Consider the following 26,130-nt stretch of genomic DNA (forward strand, 5'->3'; position numbering starts at 1 on the left):
CAAATAATGTTTATTTATTTATTGTTTTAAATCAAATTAAATCATATTAAATTTATTTTAACTACCGTTCACACTTAACGGCTTTATTGAAAAGTCCACATCAACTCCTAAATTAGCTCTATGATTACCACTTGGATTTATGGTAAAGATTAGACTAAATAAAAATCAAGTTTTAAATACATACACAAATAACATTTATTTATTTATTGTTTTAAATCAAATTAAATCATATTAAATTTATCTTAACTGCCGTTCACACTTAACGGCTTTATTTATTTATTTTTTTTAAATAAAATTAAATCATATTAAATTTATCATCATATACATCATATCATATACATAATATGATTACTGAATAAATAAATGATTTTGGTGCTGCCACATCGGCGCCTAAATTAGCTCTATGATTGCCACTTGGATTTATGGTAAAGATTAGACTAAATAAAAATCAAGTTTTAAATACATACACAAATACTGTTTATTTATTTATTGTTTTAAATCAAATTAAATCATATTAAATTTATCTTAAGTGTCGTTCACACTTAACGGCTTTATTTATTTATTGTTTTAAATAAAATTAAATCATATTAAATTTATCTTAATTGCTGTTCATACTTAACGGCTTGCATTCCCACTAAGAGGTGTTAGTGGAATTTGCTTTAAAATTTATGAGAATTAATTTTGTACAGACTATTATTGTGAGTTTATTGAAAAATTATTGTTAGTAATTAGTATTAAGGGACTCAGAAAAGTTATATATTGTTTCCCATTATCGTCGTTTCGAATTAGATTTGTGACACGACGCTTGGGATCTATACGATTGAGATCCCTCTTTTGCCTTTTGTTCTATATTCAAGCAGAGGATTGATGGGTGCATGTTGCCGATCAGAGATAAAGCAACCGGATTCAACGGTAGCAGAAGAGATGTCATCGGCGAAGGGGGTTGCAAGACAGGTTGAGGGGCTGAGTCGATAAAGCTGAAGTCGGGCGAGTTGAAAATGCTTGATATTGTTCTTTTGGACTGTCAGGTCAGTGATGATTGAAGGTCATATTACTAGGAGGCTCATGTAGACGAGGGTTTATAGAATTATTGTGTCTGCCAGAGTAATGGTGAAGATTGAACAAATTATTGTTCATTTAGATGAGGATTTATAGAACTTATTTTTTGGGTGTGATTTTTGTTTTGTGATCCCTATTGTATGCTATTTTATATTTCACTTAATTTTCTTTGGTATGCCTTTCTTTCCATTCATTATTGGTCTTACTTATTGATCTGTCTCAAATTCCTCAGTACATGTTAGTTGATTAATATGAGATAGTGAAATTCTTTATCACAGACCGCGCAAAGTGCGGGTTTCGCACCTAGTTTTATAAAAGATACCAAACATGGGTGGCGGGGACTTGCTGTATTTTTATTACAACAGGTCCCGCTGTAATATATTTTTTTAAGTTGGCAAAAATTTTTATTTTTATTTTTAAAAATAATAAATGTGTAGTATTCTTCCTAACGAATCCAACGGTATATTTTTTGTTCGAAACAAAAATCATATTAAACATGAAAAATACATGACAATTTTAGACCGTCGGATATAAACACAAAACATTTGATGTCTCATTCGGGATGAATTTGATTTTTGTTTCGATCAAAAAATATGTCGTTGGATTCGTTAAACCGAATACTACACATTAACAATTTTTAAAAATTAAAAAAAAAAATCTTTGTGCTCCAAAAGAGCTACAATGGGGTCTGTTGTAATTTTTACTACAGCATACTCCCGGCAACCCACCAAACATGGATCCTGCTTGTGGCTACATCTCAGCAGCACGAATTCAGACTGTTCGACTTTTTTGTACGAAAAGACAGAAAGACGACAGCTTCTTGACCACGAGGTCAGGTTCAAATCCTGCTCTTGTCTTGTAAAAAAGGCCCTACTTTGGAAAAGGGGGAAAAAAATTTGCATCCTCGTATCTCAACCATGATCCATGACCATGAAAATCCGCGCGTGACCAAAAAATCTAAAGAAAATTAATGAACCAGAGCCTAAAATTCATGAGCGCAAAGGAGCTAAACAACAGCTTTATTCGATTAGTACATGTATTAGAATTGAGCATGAATTCAATCAAGAAAATAGCGTACAGTTCACATCTAGGTTTTACTTGACTTGGTCCACAGAGGTCATCATTGTGAGAGGTTAATTGAAATGCATACAGAGGTTGTATAAATAGTTTAATATCAAATCCATCCAATATTGGTTGCCATTTTAGACCATCTTACTTCACCATAGAAGGCTTAAATACGTGACATGAAAATCACACTAGCATAAGCAAAAATTAATATATTGGCATTGTGGGCAGAACCTGTAGTGAAAGAGACAATACAATAATTCAAAGGGGTTAATCTAGTTCAGAACATCCTCTCTCTCTTTTTTAACTTCAAAATCAGTAGGCACCTACAAATAGAGCAACGAAAAATTAACTTAGAAACTCGAATAACTCTGACAATTAACAATAAAGTTTTACCAACTCTCAAGTATTTTCCTTGTTAGACACACAACAATGCAGACACATATTTCAGCAAAAGCTCAAGTGGAAAACCTCCAGGAGGTCCAAAACTGCTTCTTGAGGCCATCGTGCTAAGCATCCTCAGAAGGCTTTGCTGTACTATTATCAACCTGTCAACATTTGGAGTTGGATATTATAGCTCGATAATCACATAATCAAATAGGAGTTAATTTAATACCAGACACAAAAAGCAATGAAGCATCATTATTCATTAGCTTGATATTCGTAAAATAAAATGAGGCAAGCTTTAAATGGCTCAATCCAGATTGACGTTTACATTCGTCTTCACAATAAATCAAACATGCAGCCTGTGGGGGATTTTTCTGGGCTTGGGGACCCATCTGACCCACACCCAGGTATTGTGCGTTTCGGGCTAGGCCAGATCGCGACTCTGATCCACACCTCTACGACCCATCAACTCCCTACGCATTTATTTCAGGATAATTTAATATTCTCGTCTCCCTCACTGCTAACCCATGACTCCTTATTTAAATTATCCCGAAATAAATGCGTGAGGAGTTGATGGGCCTTAGAGGCATGGACTAGAGTCGCAATCTGGCCTAGCCCGGAATACACAATACCTGGGTGTGGGTTGGATAGGTCCCTAGGCCCAGAAAAATCCCCCACACAGCCCACACAGCCTGTAATTTGTTTTTTGCAGAACTATCAAAACCCAGCTTGTCTGATGTTTCCTAATCCTGTAAATAAGTGTCAAATTATCAATTTCATTAGTATATTTGCATGTCTTTGGCCAAGCTCACAATTTTTATAGTACCTCCATGTTCCATTAAAAAACAGAACCTACACGATCTTCCAATCTTGCCTTCCAATATTAAATATCCAAAATGTGAGGCCTTTTAGAAGCTATTCTACAACAGGAAATTTAATAGTAACAAGGTAGTTGTAATATCAAAAGCAAACAATACCTGTACACAATGTCCATAATCGGCTGCTAATGAGCACCCGGTGCATCTATATTGTCATGCTCAGACTGCTTCGCATGGTTCGTCTGCCAATACCAGCATTTCCTTTTTGCATCATCGCAACAAATTCTCCATAATCAATCCTTCCATCCTAAGAAAAATACATACCAAAAAAGAGCAAATGTTAATCATAAACAAATGAAAGTGTGAAACTAACGCAAGAAAGATCTACATTTATGATTTCCATCGAAATTAAGATAGGATCATCGTGAATCATTACAGCAAGACAAATACACAGATGCACACACACTAGTATGACACTCATTGCCTGAACTATAGGCATGATCTTTCAATAGAAAGGGATGGAAAGGCACTAGAGAACAAACTTGAAGCCTCAAGCTTATAATTAAAAAGTCCATTCACATCCAGGTACTCGTACAAGAAGCATCCAGTCATTCGGATGAATCAAGCACATTCACTCTGAGAAAATAGGCGTAGCGAGAAAGGGAGATGTTGATTAAGATATTAACACCAAGTTTAGATTACTAACATTATCTTGATCAACTTCTCTGATGATATCCTCAAGTAGTTCATCGGGCATATTATGCTCCTGACATGCCGCCTGAAGCTCATCAACTGTAATATAGCCACTTCCATCCTTGTCAAAGTATTGAAATGCTGCCATTAAATGTTCCTCACGTTCTAGTTTGTTAAGATGGACGGTTGCAGCGATAAATTCTCCATAGTCTATGGTCCCACTGTTGTCCACATCAGCCTGAAAACAAGTACATCAGATTAGCTGACTGGGGACAAATATCCAACTGAACTATAAAATAAGCATGAGAACAATATGCTCAATATCATCCTCATAACGATAAAGTAAAACTCATTTTTTAATATGACTTCCAATCTCAAAAATTTTGCAACTCAACTGAATCGTAGGAATACCAAACAAGCATTGTGCAAGGAAACTAGAAACATAAATAATTTTTGAGAAGGAAATAACTTTAAAAAAGGAGAGACACATAGTGTAAAGCTCCTGCAGTGGTGGAAGGGTCTGGAAAGTAAATAATGAAAATAATAAATTGGAAAAGTACGCGAGAATTAGACAATCCTCAACAACAACAGGCAACCTTTCTTTCTTTCTTCATTCTTTACTTTTAGTTCCTTGTTGGCTTGTTTGAAAGAACAAAGAAGACAGAATTGTATATCTTGAAGCAATTGTCTTACCGCATCCATAAGGTTTCGTATCTCTGTATCATTCATTTGTGAGCCATATCTTCGTAAACCAGCTTTGAGTTCATCGAATGTAATTGCACCACTGTTATCAGTATCCATCGCCTTAAACATTTCTCTCAATCCAGCAATCTCTTCCTCAGAAAGGCTTTCCGCTATTACCTATCGCAAAAAATAGGCCAAAGTCCTCATCAGAATTAGGTCAAGCTTTTTTGGAAAGGAGCATACTAGATTACTAGTCAACATCAACTATATGCATTTTAAATAGAAAAGCTATTTCAAAACAAAATATAGTAAAACAGCTTTATCAACATGCAAGTATCATTCACATTTAGTTACCCGCAAAGCCATCTTCTTTAATTTGTTCATTGCAGAGAATGTTTTCAGACGAGAAAGCACAGCTGGATCTATTGCTCTGTCAGGAGCAACTCCATTTTCACAAATCCAAGGATGACCTACATGTACATAACAAATATGGTGAGTGTTCAGCGGTGCAGAATCTTTCTGGAAGTCAATTCCTAGAAGCAGAAAAAATTCTTAGAAGGAATCATATTTGTTACAAAACTATTTAACAAGAGTAAGGTGAACCTGAGATTATTAAAAAACAAGTATTTGACCCTACATCACTCGGTCATTTCAAGTTGGCATATATATATTTGTGATGAATTTTAACTAGTTTTTTGTTAAGTAAGCGGGGTGGGGGGCTCGAACTTGGGTACCACCAAGTCGAGTATATACCTTAACCACCTCAATTGAGGGGAATTTTTAGTAGGCATGCAAGCTACTATTGATTATAAGGAAAAACTTATATACACCCCCTGTGATTAAGGTGTTTTTGAGGTCCACCCTCTATGATTCAAAAGTTTTGAGATTCACCCCTAAGGTCTGGGTCAACGTTAGCAGAACCCCCTCCCCCCGGCTGACTAATTTTGTTAACGGCGGAGTCACGTGTATGTAAAATAACAAACAAACATGTAAACATGCCAAAAACGACATCGTTCTTACATACACGTGATATGCACGTGACTCCAAAGATTCGTGTGCAGATCACGCACACAGTTGTATCACATTAATTCTACAAATTAATAATTAGGTTATTGCCTGGAATCATGTGTGGTAATAAATAATGAAAATAAATCACAAATTTGGAGAGTAGCTTCTTAAAGTCCAACCAGAATAGACAATTTCTCTTGAATATCCACGAAAAGGTTAAAGTTAAACATACATAGCACTTCATGAGCAGTCAAACGTCCTGAAGGCTGAGAGCATAGCATCTTCCTTATAAGATCCTTTGCACTGTCAGATATAAGGGGCCATGGGTCTGAATCAAAGTCGATATGCCCTTTCAAAACAGCATCAAATATTCCCTGTTGTGTTTCTGAACAACATGCAAATAAGGCTTTTAGCATAATTCACATAAAAAAAAAAGGTTCATTCTTGTTATGGTGGTCGGCGGTACACCCAAAAATAAACACATCTTGCATACCTGCCCAGAAAGGCGGTACACCACTAAGCAATATATACAAAATCACTCCGGCTGTCCACACATCTGCTTCTCGCCCATAATGCTTGAGAAGCACTTCCGGAGCAACGTAATAAGGACTACCAACCACATCAGTGAAAACTTGACCTGAAATGGTAAAGGCTTTAGGAAGTTAAAAAAACACCGCAGTTCCATATGAGATTATGATAAACAAAGTGAAAAATTCAATCCGACAAGATCGTCTATGGACAAAACTCAATCCAACAAGATCGTCTATGGACAAAAACTGGCCATATAAACACTTATGTACAAATTAACTTGGGTGCATTAGGCAATATGCAGCATTATATGCACTTAGATTCAAACACAAACTATCCGACACCAACAATAACTAGTCATCCATATAATTCAGTCAAAACCTACCAGAAAGATAGGAAAGTGCTAGGTACCTGGTTTGAAGAATACAGAGAGCCCAAAATCAATGGCTTTGAGAGAGAAATCATCGTCCTTGTTAACCAATAAGAAATTCTCTGGCTTCAAATCCCTATGCATAACCCCAAGGGAATGACAAGCCTCAACGACTCCAACAATGATCTTTGTCAACTCAGCTGCTTTCCTCTCGCTGTAGTGACCCCTCTGGATAATCCTATCAAACAATTCACCCCCAGCACAAAGCTCCATCACAATATGCACATACAAGGGATCTTCATATGCACCTTTAATTGTCACGATGTTCTTGTGACCCGCCAAATGGTGCATTATCTGAATCTCTCTTCTGACATCATCCACATCCTCTCTGGAGATCAATTTCCTCTTGGAGATGGACTTACAAGCAAACTCAATCCCCGTGGCAATCTCGGTGCACAAGTAAGTAGTACCAAACTGTCCTTGTCCTAGTTTACGACTTAATGTGTAAAGATCTCGAATGTTGGCTGTCTTATGGCCAAGAACATAGTAAGCCTGGGTATCAGGATTCCGTCTCATGATGGTATCTTTCTTAGTGGGGCTAATGGCAGGTAAATGGTTATCTCTTTTGGAGTGATCTTTGGAGAAATCGCTGGCAGTTGTGAGGCCGGAAGGAGAATGATCGGAGCTTGAGTGATCAGAGGAATTTGTATTGCGCTTGGAGGTAGATTGATCCTCGGGCTGAGTGCCCTGAAACAAATTCCCTTTGAAAGATCCGCGGCATGTGTTGCCCATGAAACAGTCGTCGTTCCCCTATGTGATTGGTATTATTACCACACTTCATTCACTGTCTTTTCCTCATCCAAAATGCGTGTTAGCAATTACACTGATGCATACGAATGAAAAATGTTGTATAGGCAAATCAGTCCAAACACATGAAAAGAAACCTCGAGCAAACAGCAAAAAGTTACTGCAATATTCCATAATCCACACAAAATCAAAAGCAGCCCATCACAGATCAGATCCTAAAGCCGTGTTTATTTCAGCAGGAACTTAATCACTTGTGTCAAATTCATAGAAAAAGGGAAGATAACTACTTTACCAGTATTTGCTTTGTCAGGGTTACAAAAGAAAGCTACAATCAGACGACAATAAAAACCAGATCTTGAGAGAATCCCAGAAAAGAATAAAAGTGAATGGATCGAGAAATAGATTGATCCCAGCATATAAATAAATAACAAATGAGAAAGAGATGGATCCTGTACCAGGTGTATATGCAGAACGAATGGCGCAATGAATCAAGCAGCCGTCAGAGAGAAACAAAGGAGCCGAATACAATAAAAGTGGGATCAGAGAAATACTAGCATGTATATTCAAAGTTTCCAAAATCTTCAAGTTGATTATGATTTTGATATAAGTATATATTTGGGATGATGTTGTTGCTGGGAAACATCGTCGATGAAAGTGCTGACCAGCTAACCTCCCCCTCTATTACTCGGGTTTTTTAATTCCTGAAGATCAGCATCGTCAGATAATAAATACCAAAACACACTTCCTTTCTCCTTGCTTCTTTTTTTTTTTTTTAATTTGGATAATAAATATTAGACTTCAAAATGAAAAAGAAAAGCCTTACAAAAGGGAAAATATTAAAGGAGAAGCAGAGATTCACCGTTGACCATGATTAAGGAAGAGAGTAATTCTCGGGAGTGGATATGATCCAATAGATTTTTGGTTTCACTGGTGGGTGTTTGTCACGCGTGGTTTAAGTGCAAGTGGTTCTTTCCCAAACTGAGTTGTCCTAAAGGTCTGTTTGGTAAAGTCATTACGGCCAAGTTTAAGGAGAAGGCACCTAAATTTAGAAGGTTGTGTATGGTTCTCTTTCTATCTTTCAAGAAAATAGTAATAATATAACCTTCATAATTTATGAAAGAAAAATAAGCAATTATGTTTTTAAGAATAAAGAAGCGTGAACAGTACCTTTTTAACATAAATCGTGTGGAATCATGATACTATTATATTATATCCTTATGCAAGTGGTAAAAAAAAATTATTACTACTAAATAAAAAATATTGATGTTTAGTGTGAATGTTTGAGTTCACTCATTTGCGCGAAATAACGCAATGTTAAAAAACTATAATTTATTATTCTCATTTTATGCTCAATTATATATGGTATGTGTGATAGTCATTGATTAAAAATATATATATATAAGGTTCACTTAATATCCAACCATCCATATGCATTGGAGGTAAAATGAGATTATAAATCGGGGTTTAAAAATATTTTTCTGCAAAATAAATACAAGTTGCTTGTAAATATTTCGTGCTGTAAATATCAAAGGAAAGCCCAAGCAATTCACAAAAATACCAAACAAAAATAAAAATTGTAAGTTTCAACAAATATTATATTAAAAAAATTATAATCAAATTAGTATTGCCACATATATATAGGTTTACCATACAAATAATATACATTTTTTATTTTTCGTAAACAAATTTTTTATTATTTGACGCCACATGGGCACATGGCAGCACGTTCAACGCTAAACATTTCAATTCTAAATATTGTATATAAATAAATAAAGAGGATCCGCTGACCAAGAGGATCCGCTGACTGCATAGTGATGGTTGGGAAGTTGACTGGTCATCACACAGACTTAGAATATTAGAATCTCGAGTTTTTTTCCAATATAGCATTGAGAAAAATAATATTTTCCAATATAATATTGGGATGAAATTATTTCTCAATATAGCACTACAGATCATTCAGATTAATAACGTGTTTTTTGTAAATTTTTTATGATCACGCCATCATTGATGGGGTGATTGATTTTGCATTCTCAATGGAGTGACTAATGGAATTTTTGGTTCACGCCATCTGTGATGGAGTGAACCAAAATTTTTGTTCAGTCACGCCACTTAGAGTGGCGTGAATGAACAAAATAAAAAAAAAATTAAAACCAATTTGTCATAAATTTAACTCAACAATCCATATCTAGCAAAATACATAAAATAGTCATCATTTGATCCAACATAAACAAATCATCATATGATTCAAGCAAATAAATACATAAATTGTCATATGATTCAAGCCATGCGGTGGGAGTAGTTGATGGATTAATCTCATCACGCGTCAACTGGGATGGATGCATCGTAAAGTCAGTTGCACAGGGAATATGACCACGTCGGTGTGATGGACCTATAGGATATCTAGCACCATGTTGGGGTGTAACTTCAACATCAGGGCCTATAACATCTTCAAATCGATGTCCCTCACCAGCCTCGTCTAGAATGTCGCTGTAATTTCCCAACCAATTATTTATAATGACAGCAGTAGAGTCATTAAATGCATCACATGCAGCATTAGAATAAACTAAATATTATTTAATTTATACATATATATGTGTTGTATAAGGTCACGCCAACTTGGTTGGCGTGACTGATATTTTGATACTATTCACGCTACCGTCAGTGGCGTGAATGGATCACACAATCGTATAAAAATGGTAAAGAACATGCCATTGTGAATGGCATGTAGTGCTATATTGGGAAATAAGTTGACGTGACTGATATTTTGATACTATTCACGCTACCGTCAGTGGCGTGAATGGATCACACAATCGTATAAAAATGGTAAAGAACATGTCATTGTGAATGGCATGTAGTGCTATATTGGGAAATAATTTCATCCCAATGTTATATTATCTTTGTCAATGTTATATTGAAAAAAAACTCTTAGAATCTCTATTGTGAGGAGTTAAGCTGATTCATTTGGTGCAAAGAAGTGAAGTACAATGAGATTTTAGCCATTGCTATTTGATGAAACAAAATTCACCTGCCACCTGCCAATAAAAAGCTGACACGCAGCACACCCAAGATCAATATTTTTAAAAGGTATATCCGGTACGTCGAGAAACCTATTTCGGCTCACGGTAGTGGTAAGACGACTTTCGTATTGTAATAGGATTATTAAAAGGAGACTCCTAACTCAATTGAAAGAACAAAAGTGAACATATCTTAGTTCACATAGAAGACAAGACTTCGGGAATCCAATATGAATTAGAGCTTGCTCGTTATTATACAAAGACACTCTAATCAGGTAAAAGATTCCTTCACAACTTTCATACTGTTTCACTAAGAGCTAAGATATATATATATATATATATATGCCATCCTGTTTTGACTTCCTGGAACCACGATGCCAATGGTCGATTAGGCTAGGTTTGGTTTTCCTTGCCTTTTCGTTCAAAGAGACATACTTTCGCTTTTATCACAACTAGAAACTAAAAAGAACCCAATATCAACACAAGCCATCAGGTTAAGAAACTGTCACAAGGCTATGTCCTGCATTTACCCGACATTAACAGGAATATGCAATGGCAGACACCAGATAGCGTCTGTAGTTGTTCATGATTTGTTACATAACATACAAGTATTACCTGATCAAAACTGGCACTTACATTGATACTGATGACTGATCATTATACAAAACAAGGATCTCATAACACCCGCATACTGGTTCAGACATCTTGTTATGACATATATATCAAATTAGTATTTGAGAGAAATAGAGTTATTTTGTTTCCTATATTACTAAATGCAATTGAAAAGGAGAGTCAAAGAATACTGAAAACAAGCTCAATAAATATAGAAACTATCCCGGTGATAATAGACATGTATCTTCTTTTGTATGGCAGTGATCAGCCTATGAGGGTACAACTTCCAGACTCCACTGACCTTTAAGGTGATAGGTTCGCTTCTTTCACATCTCTGCTAAGCCCTCCACTAGTAGGCCTGAAGTTACAAGCAACAACAAATGGTAAGTAGCATGCAAAGGGAAATCCAATCACATTCACTCCTCTTGAAGGTCAGTGGAAGCAAGCCTTCAACAACATATAACACTGGAAAGCTAACAATTTGCAAATACCACGCATCTCATTTAGGAAACAACTAGATTAAAGATTAAACAACTCCCATTAGAAGCTCCCCCAACAAAGGCGATGCAGGAGAATGACAAGATGTACAAAAACCAAAACTCCACAATACAGAAAGGATATATCCAAGATTTGACATTGTTTAGGAAAACCCGAAATTGCAATAAATTGAACCTTTTATAATGTTTCATAGTTTTAAGCATGGCTGCATCTTGCTTCATAGCATTTGATTTCCTAATATGAATTCCTTTTGACATCAAAAAAAGTTATGCCCTATCAATAATATTTAACTACTAGGAAGAAAATTATGCCCTATCAATAGTATTTCACCACTAGGAAGAAATGTCATGCCGTATCATAAATCATTTCAGTTTCTCAAACTTCTAGTCAAAAAATAATATGAAACATTACTGTCATTTCATGGAACATTTAATCTCTCAGCCACAATTTATTCATCATTAGTTGAAAAAAGGAGGAGAAAATAGAGCCAGGTGCCCTACAACTACAAGTATTCACGATAAAAGGCTGAGATCTCTGAGTGGACTATATAATAAAATGTCTCATGTCCTAGAACTGTCAGAAAAGAAAAGGACATTCAAATGATTGATTCTTTAGTTAGGAGTTTCTTATCGCAAAACTGGAATTGTGAGAAAGTACAAAAATGCCAATGTACATATTTTTTTGATATAAAATTTTTCAAAATGAGTAAAGAATAAACTAATAAAGCACTTACAGTCCAGATAAAATTTTGATGGTGTCATACAAAAACCATTGCATAGTAATTACAGGCCCCACTATTGTGATCCTAATTGGAAGACTGCGAGTGAAAAGGTTGGCAAACCCAATATTCTTCATGGCCTGGAGGACATAAGAAGAAATGTACTCAATCCATTTAACTTACTGGCTAGAGAGAAAAAGTTTCAAAGGGTCTTAAAAAAATTACAGATAGAGCCAGCGAGGTTTTACCTGCAGCACATTTTCAGCCTTCCTGTTGTAAAGTGAGGCAACAATATTGTCGGCAGGATTAGAGACTACAGTTCCAACAGCTCCAGCTGCATATCCTGCTAAACAGGTTACACCAAGCTGCTGAGCTTTAGAGCAATCTTCCTTTTTCCTTCGCATCATGTTGCAATATATAAGGTCCACTGAGTGCTCAAATGTCGAGAACATTATCACGGAGACTGCCAATCAGAATATCACTCAAAAGTCAACACATAAATATTCATTGATCTTAATAATAGTACAAGATTATGCCTACACACTAGAAACTTTGTAAATACTCCTGCACAAGCTTATGGAAAACCTAAAAGAAAAGGCAGGGTGAGAAGAGGCCTATTGCTCATTGGCTTTCCTCAAATGAACGTATCCAAACCGTGCCATGAAATTTCTGACAGTGCATACAAATAGTGGTTCTATATTCCAAGATAAATGCATCCTTCCAAGTTTTGCATCCGTGAAGTTGCAAGACTATCTCAAGTTCCACAAGTCAAAGTCCAATTCCTAAATGCAGGTGGGCCTGGTAGAAAGGTCTTTAAGGACATTAGGACAGCACAATTACCAAATTCTAGTTTTCAGCTTTTTTGAAAGTCAACTAGTCATTAGAAATGTTCATATCTTATGATGTACCCATCTGACATGAACATCTGAACATGTCATTCCTGAAATTGAATCTTTGAAAGACGAAAATCAAAACAGCACAACCAAAAAAGAAACAAACATGTCAAATAGATGTGAAACAAACAATATAATGTAATTGGATTACTAGTGACTGGCAAATTGTTATTAACTCATCCAATCATGTTTTGCCAAGCATCACCATTTCTTTAAATTGATTAGTACAAACATGCAAATTTGCTGGTTGAAACAGTTCCAAAAATCATAATATCAAAGAATATGAACCTCTAACACAGTATGTAAGCTTGACAAAATCACTGAACCATTAAGAGGTGAACATGCTTTACGATGCAATAACAAAGAGAAAAACTTATTAAATACATAATCTAGCACTAGCAAAACACACAAATGAACAAGAGTGTTAAAGGGTAAAAAATATTACAAGGAAGATTCCGGCCCCAAAGCGGAAAAAGTCCACGGTAAAATCTGAAAACAAAGATAAGAGTGGAAAACGTCAGCGAAGGAGAAAGGGAAAGATCATCATATGTATTCAGGTAAGTACCCAGCCAGCCCTTCAGTTGCATAGACTTTTGGAAACCCATCAACCAAGCCCTTTGCGAATTTAGGCTGTGTTTGAACACGGACTTTGATGGCTTCAAATGGACAGAGAGCGACATCAGCAAATACTTGAGCAGATGCACTGCTGAGAAAGAATATGAAAGTCCGGTTATGATCTACCAAGACATCTGAGTACAGCCTCCTAAAGTATTCATAAAGACCAAATTTGCAGCCACCCTGAACCCCATATCCAATGAACTTTCCAGACCAACCTCTCCATAGAGAACAAGCTCCTTGTTCTTTCCGGAGGGTAGAAAACCCAGATAAAATGCTGTTATACTTGATTGGATTCACCTGTAGTAAACAGATTATTGCATTAAAAGAGCCTCAAATTTGTAATGGAGTAAAAAAAACACTTTGAGAATAATGTGGCAACATTACTACACTAATTGATAAAATGAAAAATCATATCTAAGTACAAGCAACATTTCTTATCTGAAAAGGTAAAGATAAGTTACACATTCACAAATTTGTCTTCAAAAAGTAAGTCCTTATCATTAATATAGCTTTGAACAATCAACATACCAATACGACTGTTCCTACAGTTTTTCTTTCAAGTCTGACAATAAGCTGCATTGAAACCTATTTTTCCCAATGAAAAAGTAGAAAGAAGGAAATTCAAACACTGTCACTGATCTCGGATTAAGTTAGCACAAACTGACATGAAATCTACAGGCAATGAGTAGAGAAATTAGTAAATAAGCACAAGAAATGGAAATACCAACCACAATCATAAACAACGAAACACTAGCAGCATTATTGTTGTCCTACTAACTCTAGCATTAAAAAGTGAACAAAAAATGCACGTCCACGGTGAAAACTTAAAAAAGTCCCTCGGAACTTGTAAATCAAAAAAAAAAAGAAAGAGGTGAGGAATGTATCGCAGTGCAATTTAGAGAGGTAACCTGCATATTGACTTTCAAGACATCAAGGGGAGTGATTGCAAGGTGAGTAGTTCCGGCACTGAGCATTCCTCCAACAGTACAAATCCCATAGTAGGCAGGCCCAGGTGAAAGCTCTTTACGAACCCTCCCCTTAACATCAAGCCCTCCCATGTCGAAAAACCCCCCAGGATTTCGGATTGCTTTTTCACGAATCACGGCAGAAACCCATCAAATGATTAACCAGAATTTGTTCAAATAAGGAGTTCTGAGAGCCGGAGAGGACAGACAGGTGTGTATAGGATTTGGGATTGCCTATTTGGTACGTCGCTTGGGGGGTGTTTGGAATAATAAAAAGTTCGATGGCCATGGCTGAGTTCTTGAAGGCAATGAGTCCACGTTTACAGTTCCAGATTCAAAAAACAGGGTTTCGTAGACACTTTTTTTCCTTTTATAGGGCACATTAATTTGAATTCCCCACCTTGACCTTGGGCTGGGCTGGGCTGGGGGGCTTGTTTTGTATGAATTGGGCCAAATCAATTTAATCATTTTTTGATCAATTACCAACCAACCAACAAACAAACAAAAAGAGAAGGTATAATCAAAATTTGAGTTTGTTTCGGGCCAACATGATTGGGACCCAAAAAAACAAAACATATGATTGGGACCCGACCACACATGAACTGATGGTCTTAGTGGGTCCAAAATGCAAATAATTGACAAGTTAAAAACAAATAAATACAAGAGGTGGATCTCATTCCTCTCCCCTCTCGGTAGATTCCTAGTCCTCCCACCACATCTTTGTACTCTGTCCCAATCACTGCAAATCCTTGCGACTCTTTTAACCACCTACATCTGTTATAGACCGAGAGCAGGGGCTCCGTCTGAGCCCTAAATGACCGAGTCAGAATTCTGACTCTAAATTCATAACATGTCCTTTTTACTTTCATGTTTTGCTTATTGAGGAAAAAAGAGATCAAAGTCGTTTTCTCAGGTATGCTTCTGTTTCCAGGTATACAGTATACTCTCACGCAAAATTTAGCCTTTCTAGTCACTGTACGACTTATTAGGTAAAACACCATATAACTCATCGGTTGTTTTTTCTCTTCTTATTGGGATGTATGCCTGTACGAGCCTCCAATTTTTTATATTGGGTATAGTAGTTGTAGAAGACCAGAAAATTCCATTCTCCAGAGTCTCTGTTCTCGTATAGTGGATCTTGGACTGATTACCATTATCATCTCTGGACTCTTTTCTCCATTATGGGGTTTCTGTTTCTCTCAATCACAGAATCTTCTCCTATTTTACTAGTCTGACGACAAAACAATAAAAAACTTTTATGGGAGATTTTCTCGTCTTTACTGATCATACCTGAAATTGTAAATCTGGGTTGTCCTAACTTTTTGACGTTGTGAAGGGTGACATTGTCCCCGACTTATACGAGCGAGCAATCAGAGGAGGGCACTGGTGACGTGCAGGGATGTGAGAGAGTTTCGGAGGGCAGCTGTCTTAGTTGCAGAGGCCAAAGGGCATCAACTTCTGTTTCTCTTTTGGCTTTTCTCATCCTACTTTCTCATTCAGCAAATTCGGTTATTGCCTTCTTCTTCTTCTTTTTTTCTGTTTCCTATTTTCATGTCATTTTCCCCATTATTATTATTAGAAAACCTCATCTAGAACGACCACTTTTTTTATGCCAACTGATGGAAATTTGATGGCTTTTTCTGGGTCTAATGATACCTGATACTCTCACAACCCAAAGCTTTTTTGCCTCTCTTCCTTTTCATAGATAACCAAAAATCCCCTCATTTTGTTTTCTTCTAAGATTGGGATATCTGGTTTTTCCTCTTTTTGTCTCTATCATATCTTCTTTAAACGTTTTTTGCTCGAGATGGTGTTGATCCGTTCAGGTCATAGCTCATAAACCTTGTTTTCTTAATTTTTTGTTTTGGGTGCGCAAGAACAAGTTCTGCTTGTTTTGATCCGTGGTTTTGGTTTTCTTTTTTCAGGGTTCTAGATTAGTTTGCAGTACTGAGAAGATCTCAAGTTGGTGTCACTGGGAAAGAAAGATGAGTGGAGCTGTGCTTGTGGCTATTGCTGCTGCTATTGGGAACTTACTGCAAGGGTGGGATAATGCAACCATCGCAGGTAATTCATGCTTTCAAACATTTTTTCCGATAGAGAATGTTTATGCAGTTTCCATATTCAAATTTCTCTTGAATTTCCTGAGAACATGTAAGTATATTTGCGCCTTAAGACTTCTTGAACATTGATTTCTTGTTGATCAGCGGTAGAGCTGGTTGTTGGATTTGCTTGATCGTGTTTTTATAACCATTATCACAAAATACTATTTCTGTCTTTGCTGCAGGATCTGTTTTGTACATAAAGAAGGAATTTAAATTGGAAAGTGAGCCTACTATTGAAGGCCTAATTGTGGCCATGTCACTTATTGGGGCCACTTTAATCACTACGTGCTCTGGGGCCATCGCAGATTATCTAGGCCGCCGTCGTATGCTGATAATCTCATCAGTCCTTTATTTTGTTAGTGGTCTTGTGATGTTGTGGTCTCCTAATGTTTATGTCCTACTCGTGGCAAGGCTTTTAGATGGATTTGGGGTTGGTTTGGCTGTTACTTTGGTACCAGTGTATATATCTGAGACAGCTCCCCCTGAAATAAGAGGATTGTTGAATACTCTTCCCCAGTTCACAGGATCTGGTGGAATGTTCCTGTCATATTGTATGGTTTTCGGGATGTCGTTGATGGAGTCACCCAGCTGGAGATTAATGCTCGGGGTTCTTTCTATACCATCTCTTATTTATTTTGCATCGACTATATTCTACTTACCCGAATCTCCACGATGGCTTGTGAGTAAGGGACAAATGCTTGAGGCCAGGCGCGTTTTGCAGAGGCTGCGTGGAAGAGAAGATGTCACTGGTTAGTTTTTCTTCTCTGCTCTTTCAAAACAGTTGGTTATGGAATACTTGATATGCTTGGAGCTTTTATTTTCATATCACTAGAGTTGGAAGTTTGTTGTTCAGTGAGTTAATTGAGAGCTGACACTAACGATATTCCATGTGGGTTTGAGGTTGGCAAAAGTAGTTAGTACCTTGGACGCTAGAGAAGCAGTGATCCATTTACTTGAAATCATTTTGAGGTGATTGAAATCAAGTCAATTGTGCTATTTCACGGTATATGATCCTCTGACGGCAAAAGAAGGGAAAAAGATCATTAAATATCCAAGTAGTACATGAATTTAACAAATCCATCATTTCACCGATCATTATTCTCCTTCTCAATTAAAAACCGGTTCTGTCCTTGTTGATTGTTTTTTAACATACAGCTGTTAATTGAATTCTCAAACACATAAATGTAGTAGTGGTTGATTTATGCATGAGTTACACATGCAGTGCCTATATACTGCCCTCCGATTTCCTGGTATCCTGGTAGCCAGTGTGATTGGAGTCCTAATATCTAGTGGTCTCTGGTGTTTCAGGTTACTGCATTAATTTCTGTTTTTGGTATCAGTTTGTCAACTCCGTTCATGTATCCAAATTAAATATTCAGTGTTGCATTGATGATAATCACCACCTTTTTGAATGAATTCATGCTAGAGCCAGCTTTTTTGAATTAGCTCTTGATTTCATATGTCATAAATCGTTTTGTTTTGTCAATAACATAAGTACTACAAGGCTTTACGCTCAATTCTTGGGTGGCATATTTTATTAAAATCAAAGCAAAACAGAAGTGGAAGAAAATATGTAGTATAACTAGATTGATTTTGGAGGGGCTGATAGAAAAGAAGAGTAGAAGTATTCAATTTCCTGTAGTTATTCACTTTCCTGGTGCATGTCAGTGCTTTAATCAAGTGATATCTGTTGCTTTTTCTATGATATTTGGCATTAGTAGGAGTTATTGCTCTCCTTTTGAGGGGAAAATCAATCCCTTCCTTGCACTGGCTTGATTATGGTGTCAATTTAATGATATAATGCCTATAAACAGCTGAGATGGCTTTACTGGTTGAGGGACTTGGAGTCGGGGGTGAAGCATCGCTGGAGGAGTACATTATTGGCCCAACCGACCTCACTGATGACCAGGATATATCTGCCCAGAAAGGCCAAATCAAGTTATATGGCCCTGAACAAGGTCTTTCCTGGGTTGCCAGACCTGTCACTGGGCAGAGTAATCTTGGTATCGTGTCACGACAAGGAAGCTTGGCAAACAAGAGCATGGCTTTTATGGATCCTCTTGTTACTCTCTTTGGCAGCGTACACGAAAAGCTCCCTGACACTGGAAGTGTGCAAGGGAGCACACTTTTCCCACATTTTGGCAGCATGTTCAGTGTGGGAGGGAATCAACCTAGGAATGTTGAGTGGGATGAGGAAAGTCTCGCTAGAGAGGATGAAGAATACCACTCTGATGCTGATGCTGATGCTGGTGGAGGCGATTCTGATGACGACTTGCGTAGTCCATTGATTTCACATCAGACAACAAGCATGGATAAGGATATGGTTGCGCCTGCTCATGGAAGTATTGCAAGCATGAGACATGGCAGTGTGATGCAAGAAAATGGAGAACCAGTTGGCAGCATGGGAATTGGTAGTGGCTGGCAGTTGGTGTGGAAATGGTCCGAGAGAGAAGGTCTAGACGGTAAGAAGGAAGGAGGATTCAAAAGAATTTATTTACACGAAGAGGGTACTCCGGGTTCTCGGCGTGGGTCTTTAGTCTCTATCTCTGGTGCCGATGTCCCTATAACTGGTGAAGTTATACAGGCTGCTGCTGTGGTGAGTCAACCAGCTCTTTATTCCAAGGAGCTTTTGAATCAGCATCTAGTTGGACCAGCTATGATTCACCCAGCTGAAACTGCAGCTAAAGGACCTGGTTGGAAAGACCTCTTTGAACCAGGAGTAAAGCGTGCATTGGCTGTTGGGATTGGGATTCAAATACTCCAACAGGTAACCTTAACACTCTATTTGCTTATTTTCTCTATGACAGAACGATGCATATGTAGCAGGCAATATAGTGTAACTTTCGCTGTTATCTGTCCCTTATGTATTGTAATGGAATGGTTCTTGTTAAGATTAGTTATTTTGTCATTCTACCCAATAAGTTAACTTGTTGGGTTGGGACGTTTCACATCATTTATACGTATTCTAACACTCCCCCTCACGTATGTACTGGACAATCTGACGGCCCAACACATACACAACGCCAAACGAGGCTCAACACTAGGGCTACTCTCACACCAAGGCCCTCACTTGGGGCCACAACAAACACACACAAAGGCCCACACTTGGGGCAACAACAAAGGGGGTTTAAATTGCAGAAGTTAAGGTTTGAACCAAGATCTCTTGCTCCAACACCACATTAAGATTAGTTACTTTGTCATTCAACCCAATATGTTAAATTATTGGGTTGGGGCATTTCATAGAGGAATTCTCACATAAGGGTATAATGTAAGGGTGTAAAATAAGGGTCACTTTTTAATGGTGTGGATGAGTGAGATGACAAATGGGATCCACTACTTTTGGTCCCACATGTTTCAAATCAATGGTGTAAACATAAACTCTTATTTTACACCCTTACATTATACCCTTATGTGAGAATTCTTCTATATATATATATTCTATCGCTCTCCCTCACTTGTGAGCTGGACAATCTGATGGCCCAACAAAGAAGGCCCAACATTAGGACTACTCAGGCCCACGCTTGGGGCAACAACAAACACAAAACCCTCATTAGCCCCCTTATGTGGTGCTTTAAGTTTTTAAAACCATAAATCGGACAGAATTGCATACATAGGCATTAGTCTTTGTAGTCTTTTCCATGCTATTGATTATGATGTACCAAGTACATGTGCCAATTACAATAAACAATTACTATCTTTGAATTATAAAAAAAGAAAACGTTAGTTTCATGTTTCTTGCTTGGATCAACTTCTATTATTCAATCACCATTCTCAAGTCGTCGTCGTCATCATCATCGTTGTCTTTATTCTTCATGGCCTTGAAAAGTTTCGCCCAATGTACTGTATCACATATCGATAACTATAAAAATTTGAATCAGGAGTTTTAAATTCCCCGTGCTTATAATCGCAGATTATTCTTTTTGTCCCCTCGGTTGATTGGAACTTGGTGGAAAATATATTTCTTTGGTGGTTTTCATAGGCAAGATGTTTTTAGCCTATGCTCTTACTTTTTCCTTGACCACGCAATATGTTTATTTTTATACATATACCTTTCTTTTTTTAAAATTTCTTCTGAATTCTAGGATATAACTTGTAATTCGAGGTTATAGTTTCTGTAGCTTTAAAGATAGCTCCATTGTGTTATGATTTATGAAGGCAAGCCATACTTATAAAATTAGGATCAATGATTCTTCTGTACTGGATTTTTTCAATTATGCAGTTCTCTGGCATAAACGGTGTTCTGTACTACACTCCACAAATTCTTGAGCAAGCAGGTGTAGGAATCCTTCTTTCTAACATGGGCATTGGCTCTGCCTCGGCATCCCTGCTTACCAGTGGCGTTACAACTTTGTTAATGCTCCCCTGCATAGCTATAGCCATGAGGCTTATGGATATAGCTGGAAGAAGGTAACTTTTTCCGTTTATCTTTAAGACTTCTTTTGGCATAATTACATCCTTAACGATGTCAGTGCATGAATGGGTTTTCTGTGATAAGTTGTATGTATACATGCATGAACAAGCTTATTGCCATTCTTATTAAACCAGTGAGTGAGTGAGCTGATGGCCTGCTGTATCCTTGATGACATATTAGATGTGAGTAATGGAGTTCTGGAACTTGTTGTTTAAATGGTTAATGGGGTTCTGGAAGCTGTATGTGGAAAGGGAAAGACTTAATCATTCAAAATTGATCTTTTTATCTAGTACGGTGGCCCTACTCGATATCCCTCTTTCCTGATGAGATAGATGCAGGCAAATTTTAATAGGAATATGGAAGCTTGAACCCAATGGTTCAACTAGTTTGTGGTGGTTGGGCTTAGTTCACCCCTAGGAAGCACGGACACAGACACTTCAACATGGGAATTTTAAAATTTACAGGACATGGACACAGCAAGGACACGCATACATAAATGTATATATATATATTATACATAAGAAGGTAACATAAAAAACACTTGTCTATTGTCCCACTAACCTCTTATATAGTTATATGTACAGGACAATTTTGTCTCAACGGCTATAAAATTGAAAACACAGGAAATAATTTAGAAGTATTTTAAATATCAAATAGGCTTCTGAGACATGACTGAATGCAATATAAGATAGGCCCAAAACATGAGGACTAATATAGCACTGGACCAAACTTAATAATGAAGATCAAGTAACGTGTCCTGCCATGTCCATTTAAAAAGAAAAGGAAAAAGAAAAAGAAAAAGAAAAAAGAAAAGAAGAAAAGGACACAGCCTGGACACGTGTCCGAGGCATGTCCGAGCAGTGTCGGTGTCCGACACGGACACATTGCCATTTTAGAAGTGTCTGTGCTTCCTAGGTTTACCCTATTGCTCAATAGTTTAAGATGAAAAGTTGGACCATGTTATAATGTCTTTCGGTGTTTTAACTAATAGTATTAATTAAAGTATTTGTTGGGGTGGCCTATAGTGGAAAAGCTAAAGGCATAATGATTTCTTGCCTGTTTTCCACTCTCTTATTGCCTGATGATTTGGCTCATGCTTGAAAAAGAGGAAAGATTTGTTGCTCAAACAATTTCAGCTGAATAGCCTTTTTATCTTTTATTTTTATTGTGTACGTATGACTTCCTTTATCTTTGAATTAGATCACCAAAAGCTTGGCTAGTTTAGCCAGCTTATGCATATACCTATCTTGCTGCAATTTATCTGTGTCCAGTGATTTTAGGGCTTCAAAGTAGATATGCTTAGAACTAAAGATGTACCAAGGTATGGTCATTGCTGTTTTACTTGCTTTTGACTTTGGCAATTATGCATAAGAAGTTGAACTTTTCATTATCCCTTTCCTGATACCTGTTCTCTATAAGAATACCAACAACAATGTCCAAGCGACCATTTTGTTGTTCAACTTCACTCAGAATTAAAATGCTAGATTCCTTGAATCATCATTGTGTTTATAGATTTTGACAGTTTATATTGGCTGTCAATGTATCACAATCCGAGCTTAGAACTGGCTGTGTTAAAAAGGTGGAGTTGCAAGATGTTGAATTGCTAACATTTGTGTGATGACATTTTAGCCACTTCTTTGACTACACTTTTGAAATCTCCTTTTTCATATTATTCTTGATTGTCCACTATTGCAGGAGTTTGCTACTCAACACAATTCCTGTTCTTATAGTATCTCTCGTTATCCTTGTCCTCGGAAGTGTTGTGAATTTTGGCAAATTTGTAAATGCATCAATCTCAACTGTCTGTGTTGTGGTCTACTTTTGCTGCTTCGTTATGGGTTTTGGGCCTATCCCCAATATTCTCTGCGCTGAGATATTCCCCACAAGGGTCCGTGGCATTTGTATTGCCATATGCGCCCTTACATTTTGGGTTGGCGACATCATAGTCACATACACACTCCCTTTCTTGCTTAAATCCATTGGGCTTGCTGGTGTTTTTGGGATGTATGCGGTTGTGTGCGTCATATCGTGGATCTTTGTCTTCCTAAAAGTCCCAGAAACGAAAGGCATGCCCCTTGAAGTCATCACTGAGTTCTTCTCCATCGGAGCAAAGCAAGTTGACGTAATAAACGAGTGAGTTTGATCACCGACGAATAGACAGTTTTGATGACTCTTGATACATGTTGGTTTTGGTTGGCTTTTCTTTCTGTTCTGTAAAAGAAGAAAAGACGTAATTTTTCATCAGCTCTTGTGAAGGAAATTAGACGGGTCTCAAGGTCCACAACGGTATGTGACTTTCCTTCTGTGAAATTTATGGCAGCGATTTTTGATGAAAGAAATCTATCTTGATGGGCGTCAAATTTTTTTGGGCTTTGTCATTAGTGAAAGAAAGAAAGGAAGGAAAGTAGTACCTGATAAAATCATTGAAAAGGAGAAAAAAGCCTAATAATTTGCTGTAACCCAAAGGATGCCAAATATGGCTATGGCAGTTGCACCAACCTCCGGCCACTTGTTCTCCTCTCTTCGGTACCTCAAGAACTCCAATAACACCAACACCATTAAACAATAAATTATCACTTGATTTGGTGACATTGCATGGTGTACGTGTCTTGCTTGAACTCCATTGAACAACAAACAAATCAGCACCTGATTTCGCGAGATTAATGGCGAAACCCTCAACAATGTTGGTAACGATGCTCCTTCTTCGCAATTAACGAGATCATACCACAACATCCTACAGGGTAGCGGAATTAACGAGTCCCGCTCTTTAACTAAAGAGCTCGTGATCGTGTTTGTAGGCTGCAGCCAATGGTGATCTCCTATAAAGAAACGGAAGTGATCCAGATTCCAGAACTGAGATGTTGAAAGAACTTAAAAAAATTTCAGTAAAGTTAATATATTTTAGTAGAATAATAGAGGGCGGAGTGAGAAACAATTATTATTTTAATGATATAAAGAACAACATAATGTTGATTTGATAGGTAATTTGTAATTGGATAGGTAATCTATTTAAAATAGGAAACAATTCCAGAGTCATTCTCAAAAGCTATTGCAAGAAGTAGATTATTATTATTATTTTCATTCTCTCTTCGATTATTGTTTCAGTGACAACTGACAAACAACTTCTACTCCAGTCCCACATGAAACAAAGGGAAGACACACTAAACCCTCTTAAGTTAAATCTCTGATACAAAAAAAATTATCTAGGAATATTAGCAACAAGCCTAGCACCAACCCTGTCAACGGCCTTCACCATTGCCACTGCCTTCAAATTTCCTTCTCTCCCCAATCTCCTTTCCTCTCTCTTCACTGTCCGTAACTGCCACCGCCGTTGGCTTGCACCGCTGATGGTGCACCCAAATGCGCCGCCCTAAATTGCAGCTTTCTTCACACCCTCCATACCAGGAACCAGCGGGATCCTTTTGGGTTCCACAATCTTATCATTTGACATTGCCTTCCCCAGCCCCACCAAGTCCCCGTCCATAACGGATGCCACCAGCGCCCCCGCCTGGCTGCAGTTCCACACGTGGTGTGACATCCCAATTTCCGACGGTAACGCCGCCCGCATCTTCTTCTTTGGGGCCTCGAACTCCGGGCTCAATAAGACGAAGTGCAGCTTTGTCTTCTCCGGTAACCGCAGCCTCATCAGTTCTAACGGGTCGTAACTCCTAATCAGCACGAACCCGCCCATGACTCATCCGCACTCAATTTCGATCCGAAGAGCTCGTTGACTGCAACCGCGGCGGCAGCAGCCGATGCAGCCGACGATCCGAGTCCCGACCCGAGAGGGAGACCCTTGCGGAGAGAGAGCGAGAGGCCGACAGATCGGATGTTGAGCATCTTCATGACTGCGAGAGCAGAAATACCGGCGCAGTTCCAAAGCGGGTTCTTGCTGAGTGTGGAGACGGAGGGTACAGTTCCAGATATGTCTGAAATGGAGATCTCACCGGGGTTAACAGAGGGATCGACGGTGACTGACACGTAGTCACCGAGCCCTTCAACGGCGCAGCCTATGCAGTCAAAGCCAGGGCCAAGGTTGGCGATGGTAGCAGGGGCAAAAGGCGCGCAGCCTATGCAGTCAAAGCCAGGGCCAAGGTTGGCGATGGTAGCAGGGGCAAAAGGCTCCACTGAAGTGAAAACAGGTTCGGGCTCGGTGACGACGAGGGTGGGGAGGGAGAAGTTGCATCGGAATTGGAAACTGAGGAGTGAAGGTATTTTAGGATTGGTGTTTGTGGAGGAGGGAAAGAACGTCGTGGGTTTCGATCGAGACTGGAAACAAATTGCCATGGCAGTCACTTGAGCAGAAAACAGGAAAAAGAGGGAGTCTTTACCACACTCGCAAATAAAAAAAAAAAATGCACGTTGAACATGTTTGGTGGTTTGTGGAAAACACTTGGATCTTTTTCCTTCTTTTTGAGTATGACAGCATAAATAATTAAATACTACCCTTTCATGTATTAGATGTTTTTTCTTCTCTCTTTAGGCTTTGAGGTTTGAAGTTTGAACTCGCAGTCTCTCTTCATCTTAGTCATGGACCTTAAGGTGGGTTTGAACTATGACGGATTCTCGAACGATTCGACAATCACAAGGCAGTCATAGTTGAAAAAAAAATCGTATTTAAACCCACACCACACAGGATTGACAGGAAACAATAACCCGAAATGGTGGTACCTCAATTAGAACGAACCACTGAATTCTTCTTAGGCAAAAGCTTCAATGGGGTTTGGAAATAAACCCTTTCGGAAATGGCAGCGTCAATGCATTCCACATTTTGCTGGTTTCAGAGTAGATGAACCCTACACAAGATGAGGGGGAGGGGGAGGGGGATTTTGGGAAGTCAATGTGGTTTGACGGGGGGTTTATCAATTAATTGAACCGTT

At 38.0% G+C, this 26,130-nt stretch overlaps 3 protein-coding genes and 1 pseudogene across 10 annotated transcripts; 1 reads left to right on the top strand and 3 right to left on the bottom strand.

Annotated features, from left to right (window-relative positions):
* Window positions 1-2,192: 2,192 nt before the first annotated feature.
* Window positions 2,193-8,124, bottom strand: LOC120009046 (calcium-dependent protein kinase 26-like). 5 transcript variants are annotated; one of them, XR_005470595.1, is made up of 10 exons: window positions 7,875-8,124; window positions 6,654-7,495; window positions 6,208-6,351; window positions 5,947-6,099; window positions 5,061-5,176; window positions 4,716-4,883; window positions 4,036-4,260; window positions 3,489-3,636; window positions 2,596-2,672; window positions 2,193-2,450 (listed from the first exon to the last, which is right to left on the bottom strand). XR_005470595.1 is itself a non-coding variant. In XM_038859497.1 (10 exons), exons 3-9 carry the CDS (start codon window positions 7,402-7,404, stop codon window positions 3,535-3,537), a joined length of 1,659 nt encoding a protein of 552 aa, XP_038715425.1. In that variant the 5' UTR covers window positions 7,405-7,495; window positions 7,712-7,744; window positions 7,875-8,124; the 3' UTR covers window positions 2,248-2,672; window positions 3,489-3,534. The 5 variants fall into 5 exon arrangements, 4 of the variants coding, with proteins under 4 accessions (XP_038715425.1, XP_038715442.1, XP_038715433.1 ...); XM_038859497.1 differs by adding an exon at window positions 7,712-7,744 and having other exon boundaries at window positions 2,248-2,672; XM_038859514.1 differs by having other exon boundaries at window positions 2,248-2,672; window positions 6,654-7,456.
* Window positions 8,125-10,957: 2,833 nt separating this feature from the next.
* On the bottom strand, window positions 10,958-15,054 carry LOC120009073 (mitochondrial phosphate carrier protein 1, mitochondrial-like). Its single transcript, XM_038859526.1, has 6 exons — window positions 14,681-15,054; window positions 13,720-14,069; window positions 13,600-13,643; window positions 12,510-12,724; window positions 12,277-12,401; window positions 10,958-11,403 (listed from the first exon to the last, which is right to left on the bottom strand). Exons 1-6 carry the CDS (start codon window positions 14,828-14,830, stop codon window positions 11,349-11,351), a joined length of 939 nt encoding a protein of 312 aa, XP_038715454.1. The 5' UTR covers window positions 14,831-15,054; the 3' UTR covers window positions 10,958-11,348.
* Window positions 15,055-15,445: 391 nt separating this feature from the next.
* Window positions 15,446-23,589, top strand: LOC120013057 (monosaccharide-sensing protein 2-like). 4 transcript variants are annotated; one of them, XM_038864692.1, is made up of 7 exons: window positions 15,446-15,650; window positions 16,074-16,563; window positions 16,663-16,801; window positions 17,022-17,588; window positions 18,654-19,606; window positions 21,059-21,246; window positions 22,946-23,589. In XM_038864692.1, exons 3-7 carry the CDS (start codon window positions 16,723-16,725, stop codon window positions 23,385-23,387), a joined length of 2,229 nt encoding a protein of 742 aa, XP_038720620.1. In that variant the 5' UTR covers window positions 15,446-15,650; window positions 16,074-16,563; window positions 16,663-16,722; the 3' UTR covers window positions 23,388-23,589. The 4 variants fall into 4 exon arrangements, 3 of the variants coding, with proteins under 3 accessions (XP_038720620.1, XP_038720633.1, XP_038720625.1); XR_005471353.1 differs by lacking the exon at window positions 15,446-15,650 and adding an exon at window positions 22,451-22,571 and having other exon boundaries at window positions 15,733-16,563; window positions 22,946-23,087; XM_038864705.1 differs by lacking the exon at window positions 16,074-16,563.
* Window positions 23,590-24,277: 688 nt separating this feature from the next.
* Window positions 24,278-26,034, bottom strand: LOC120013078 (annotated as a pseudogene).
* Window positions 26,035-26,130: the final 96 nt, after the last annotated feature.

The sequence above is a fragment of the Tripterygium wilfordii genome, chromosome 2, assembly GCF_013401445.1.
Source record: "Tripterygium wilfordii isolate XIE 37 chromosome 2, ASM1340144v1, whole genome shotgun sequence".
NCBI lineage: Eukaryota > Viridiplantae > Streptophyta > Magnoliopsida > Celastrales > Celastraceae > Tripterygium > Tripterygium wilfordii.